At 36.7% G+C, this 6,177-nt stretch overlaps 1 protein-coding gene across 5 annotated transcripts in view; it reads right to left on the bottom strand.

Moving 5' to 3' along the window:
• Positions 1–1,266: 1,266 nt before the first annotated feature.
• The window catches only part of LOC101746772 (long-chain fatty acid transport protein 4), a 28,783-nt gene continuing 23,872 nt past the window's right edge, over positions 1,267–6,177 (bottom strand). For all 5 annotated transcript variants that reach the window (XM_038010525.2, XM_004929183.5, XM_038010528.2 and 2 more), the window contains 2 exons: positions 5,855–6,008; positions 1,267–5,307 (listed from right to left, as the gene is read on the bottom strand). In XM_038010525.2, the coding sequence (XP_037866453.1) occupies positions 5,147–5,307; positions 5,855–6,008 (315 nt within the window). In that variant the 3' untranslated portion in view covers positions 1,267–5,146. The remainder of the gene's footprint in view (positions 5,308–5,854; positions 6,009–6,177) is intronic.

Below are 6,177 nucleotides of genomic sequence, written 5' to 3'. Positions count from 1 at the left end.
ACTTAATGCCGCCTCTGGGCACCGGAAAAAATCCGCCCCAATACTGGAATTTAACCTAAACTTATAGTTTATATATTTTATTTTTCAAAATTAAAATAACTAATTTATCGCGGAAAATTTCTCATATGTCATATATTTCAAAAACATAAATAAATATTTGTTTTATAAATTTATTATTATAAATTTTAAATTATTAATTATTAATTTTGACTAAGGATAACTCATAATTATATTACATAAAAAAACCTAATTAAATTTCTTTAATTATAGAAAATAGAAAATCGATTATTATTTTAAATCTCCAAGGAAATAAATTGATGAAATCATTTTGATTATTATTTTTTACCAAAAGTGCCAAAATTATAATTCACAAATAATGGATGAATTGAATTTCTTGAATTATCAAGTAAAAAGAAAATTATTATGTAATTATTAGAATTAATTAATTATACTGAGCAATCTTGACAAGACAAAAAAAAAATTCTTTCAAAATTTTGCCGCCCTGAGCACTTGCCCCGACTGCTCCTAGTGTAAATCCACCACTGGATACCACCACCCTGCCTATTTCTGCCGTGAAGCAGTAATGCGTTTCGGTTTGAAGGTTGGGGCAGCCGTTGTAACTATACTGATAACTTAGAACTTATATCTCAAGGTAGGTGGCGGCATTTACGTTGTAGATATCTAAGGGGTCCGGTAGCCGCTTAACACCAGGTGGGCCGTGAGCTCGTCCACCCACGTAAGCAATAAAAAAAAGTTTTGAGGCCATTTTATGAATGTATCGTGTTTTTAATTGCTTGGATGAAATCGATAAGTTCGATCACCGGAGACTGTATACATACGTCACAATGTAAATACCGCCTCCAACATGAGGCATGAGGTAGGAAGTCACAATTATATTGTTTATTGGCTGTGACATGCTATTTTTAATGAATGTAAAACGGATGTAATATCTGTATCTATAACGGCTAAATTAAATGAATATAATAATAATATTAATAGGTCTTGAAGTTAACTGATGACGTACATATAGAATGTATGCATAAAATTGAATTCTCTCAAGTCTGTGAAAGGATTCTAATTCACTTTTTTTACCGTTTATTCTTCGGGTGTGAACGCGGCTCTTACGAGTGCTATAAAGTGAACGTTTAAAAGAGAAGTGTCGAGTTTTCAGCACTAGCTAATGACTTAAAATTGCCACCACGCATCTTCAAGCCATATGTTCTAAAGAAAGTAATAGAAAAGTAAAAGAAAAAAAAAACTAGTACATTCAGAAAATATAGGCATTTATTAAACAAATCCAACATATCCCCCTACCATAAAATTAGGTGAAACTATGTTATAAACAAAAACAGTGCAGTCGGTAAATTTTCTAGACGAGTAATTTTTAATTATATCTCCATTTCGTATTTTTTCATGGAGGTGCGTACTTTGTATCGCAAGAGTATTTAATGTTGAAATTCTGATAAAAAAATTACTTTCATTCGAATCATGGATTCGGTTTTTGTTGATACGTCATACTGAGCAAAAACCTGTTCCCCCTGTATTTTAATTACCAAGAATAACATGCAATGTACATGCATATTGAAAACATTTGCTCTAATTGACTTCTCTGAAGGCAGAGTGTATTGTAAGTCCGCACGGATATGCACCATCATCTTATTGGTTTCTGCTGCGCATTTATTACATTAAGTTGTTTTTTTTTTTTTTATGTCAATAGGAAACGCCGGACTCCCACCCTCCACTGGGGATGGAGGGTGGGGCATGTCGGAGTCGAACCGACTAAAACCTCCTGTCGCTCAACAACCAACGTCTAACGAGACAGAACTCATGAAAAGGCAAGGGGAGGAGAGTGAAGCGTTTAGTGCGGAGCACATCTCTCCCATCACCCTCCCCCTCGGGACGCCGGGCCAGTGATCGTCGGCGTCACAACCACTAGCCCTCTCGGACATTAAGTTGTCTATGGCGTTCGACCGCGTCTTAACATTACGTAGACTGTGTAACTCAACTGCCATTGCAATAAGAAAATAGATTACAGAAGACAAAGTTATTACAAGTCAAAAACTTGTATGCAACTATAAAAACAGAAAATTGCAATAAGATTTTGAATGAAGAATCATGTATACAGGTCATTGAAAACGATTTTTCTTAATGTTGTGTGCAGTTTATTCTGCTAGTTAAAAATAGTGATGTCACATGAATCTTTTAAATAATAAAACATTGTTAAATACCTATGTAGAACATAATTTATAATCAATAATAAAATTTATAATCAATAATCGATCACATCATTGTAGAGGTCAGTGAACCTATTACGGGAATCCGGGCTAGATGGGTTAAATGGTATTCGGTTCTATAAAAATATTCCCGTCTCGTAAACATAAATTTGCAACTGGCAAGGCCGTCATTAATTACGATAAAAATTAATTACAACTTTACAAAAAATATTTTTCATATTTTTTTTCGATTATCATGAGAAATAAGTATTTAATCACAAAGCAATGATATATTTCCCACACCTAATGTACAAAAGTACAACGTAACAAGAATGATAAAAATAATTAAGTACATTTACAACACTAATTAAAATCGCAGACATTAAGAGTATTTTTTTTAAATCAAACTTTTAAACTCGTTAACAAAAATAATCATTTGTGTTATAAAATTAATAATTAAATATAATGATATTCAGTCGAGATTTAAAATTTTATTGGAAAAGGTTTTATATTAATATATTTAAAGGTTTGTTTTATTTTGATAGATCACGAAGTTTTAGCTTAGGGCAACATATTGTTATATTAACTGATTTTCAATGTTACTTAGGTTTTCATGTGTAATAAAGTAAACTCTAACTCTCTCTCACTCTTTCTCTCTCTCTCTTCTCTCTTTAGATTGGTCTGGCAAAGTAGCAGAAGAGTGTAAGTGTCTGATCGAAACTGGTGACAACCATCAACAAATGCTCCGTGAACTTGACTTTAATAAAACCGAAACCATAGTGAAACGGGCTGTCTCGAATCTACGTCCCCTTGAAGCACCTTGGCAACGAGCTTAATGCATTCATTCAACAACGAAAATGTCACTGTAACCTTGGAATGCTGCAAAGATGGAGATGGCATCGTCCTCTTCTTTTAAACATCGAACCATAAGCCACGGGAGGAAAGTTCCTAGAGGTTTTACCTGCGACCACTTACCTCTGGTACAGTGCCTCTTCAGAGAACTTTCTTTCCACGTACGTTGAAACTCTGGGGTCCATCCCCCCCTACCCCCCTATGGAACATCGGACACATTTGGAACGTTGCGAGACGTGTTCTTTTAACCTTCAAACGCTTAAGGCGTATTTACGATAGGCAGGGGCGCGATTGTCCCCCCTTTTTGGAGAGCGGGCCGAAGTTTTCGCGCGGGTGGGACTTAACGGTCTGCAGATATTTAGCAGACCGCGGGCCCAAGGATGTTTTAGAGCCGTACCCACCAAGCGACTCCCTTGGCGTGGATGTCCCCTGGCATAGCCAGCTGGTCGCGGTCCTCGCCGAGCCTGCCGCTTGCGATGAAGGGCTCGGCGAGTAAATTAACCCATAGACACAGCCCACTGAGTTTCTTGCCGCATCTTTTCAGTGGGTCGCGTTTCCGATCCGGTGGTAGATTCTGCGAAGCACTGCTCTTGTTAGGGCCAGTGTTAGCAATACTTCCGGTTTGATTCCCGAGAGCTCACCTACACGCTAGGGTAACGCTGATATAGCCTTTCAAGGCTATCAGCATAGGTAGGAAAAAGAAAAGAATTGCCAGTATCCATGGATGGTAGTTACAACTTTCCACCAGGTAGACTGCATGCTTCGGCTTATTAAGGCAATAAAATTAAAATTAACATTTCCTTCATTAGCGCGGTATACTGCGGTCTCATGTACACGCACCATCAAAAATTAAAATTTTGCGGCGCAGTTCTCCCAGGCTCTCTGTCTCTTTCACTCCGCGCCCGCACATTCAGTGCGTCCTCGCCTAACGTACATTATCTAACTTGATTTGCCGCACAAAATAAATACATACAGAATTCTTAATATAACTTTTAATATAGTTTAACGTACAACGACTTCCACCGTAAAATCCTTGAAACCTTTCGTGTTGTTAGACGCTTCCCGTCACCATATCTCTTTAATTAAATTGAGCCGTAGCTGTTTTGATCAAACGAAGGCAACATCTAGTCCAGTGATTCTCAACCTTTTTTTTGTTGCGGCACATATTAAACGATTTCAAAATTTGGCGGCACACAAAAAAAAAAGATAAAAATTATTTACTTACTACAACACACTGCATAAATAGTTTATCAAAAATTTTTAATATACGAAATAAACTAAAATATACTATAATTTTTTTTTGTGGATTTAAATATATATTCATGTTTCAAATATTTTTCTTTTAAAATGATATAATTTAATAATATTAACATTATTATATATTCGCAAAATTTGGCGGCACACTTTTGAAATTTGGCGGCACACAAAAGTGCCGCGGAACAGTGCTTGAGAATCACTGATCTAGTCATTTAATGCTAAAATAAAATTAAAATCGCTAAAATTAAAATGCTATTAAAATGCGTATTTTCTATTCGTACATATTAAACTGAGCGAAACGTTGTCAACAAAACAACACACAACTATATTGCTTGTTCGTCGAGAATTAAACTAAATATTCGCTTTTAAAATGATTTAACAAGTTGACTGCCGTGTAGGTCACCGGTGCCCTGCGTGGCGCGCTGAAGTAATTAAGCGGATTTCTCTTTTCGATCTTCATGCTAAGGCGACGGAATATCTAGTAGCCGCTACGAAAGACGAATCTGTAGGTACTGGAAATATATTTATTTCTAAGAGACTTGAAAGGGTAAAACATACATTAACAAACCAAAGGCAAAGTTAGGCAATCTAGGCGCTTAGTAAAATAAACATAATTAATTCAGTGCGCCATGCAGGTCACCGGTGACCTACACGGCAGTCAATGTGTTAAAGTCGATATCAAATTCGAATATTGTTTTTTTTTGCTATTGCTATCGATAAATACATTTCATATTAAGTCAATATTTGTCACAGAAGACTCATGACATTCACAATGCCGTTGAGATTATCCAGAAATGTTTTGTCGCGTTAATAAACGTTAAGCATCACAGCCTGATTTGTCCGCTGACGATTTTCTCGTATTCCTCTTTCCCCAGGGGCAGATACTGTCCCAATTTCGGATCTAAATAGTAAAGTTTGTCTTTCTTCACCAAAGCCGGGTCGAAACCTTCCTTTTGGAGATCAGTCTTTTTCATCTTAAATGTGCCTGAAAAATAGAATTTAGCGAGTTTTAAAGTGGATCTTGGTCGTTTTGCTCTGCACGAACTGTCAAAAGAGGTGTTAAATGTTTGGTTCGAACTGATTTTACTTGTGGTGGGACGTGTGGTAAACCTCCCCCGTCTATTTAACAATTTTAATTCGCAATATCAGTTATTAATTAATTCATTTATGTAATGGTTACCTATTTCATTATTAATGTATATTTTTTTTCTATGCTGGATACAAACCCTGAGTAGATTAAAATTTTGAACTTACTTATTTAATTTTAGAAGATATTTTTATATTGATAAACAAAACAAATTACAATCATTACAGTACATTACATATTAGTTAAATCAATGATTGCATTAGTCTGTTTTTTTCGCAGATACAATATTGAAACCATATTGTCACACATATTGAAATAAATCTAATGACAATTTATATTATTATTACGTTAAACTCCGTCAAATCTTTCCGCCGGTAAAGCGCCTTAAAAATATAATACATTACCGTCCTTTGTCACACCTAAGCTGACGACCCCAAATACTGACCGGTCATATCGACGCTGTCCATGATCCTCATGAAGACTGGTCGCGCGTAGACGGGCAGGTCGCGCGCCAGACGCTCGTGCAGCGCGCGCAGGTCCAGCGTGCCCGCCGCGTCCACCAGCCCGCACATACCCGCCCGACCTTCGATATTCGGCACCTGCAATAGCATTTCTCCTTCCTTTAAACCACTCATACTCAATCAAAAACAGGAAATACGACCTCCTTTTTTTTATTATCGCCCTTGTTGGCCTTGTCTTTACTGGTGGTAGGACCTCTTGTGAGTCCGTACGGGTAGGGACCACCGCCCTGCCTATTTCTGTCGTGAA

This window comes from Bombyx mori, chromosome 4 (genome assembly GCF_030269925.1).
Source record: "Bombyx mori chromosome 4, ASM3026992v2".
In the NCBI taxonomy this organism is placed as follows: Eukaryota; Metazoa; Arthropoda; class Insecta; order Lepidoptera; family Bombycidae; genus Bombyx; species Bombyx mori.
Note: the sequence above shows the minus strand (reverse complement) of the source record. Positions and strands in the feature narration are given on the sequence as shown.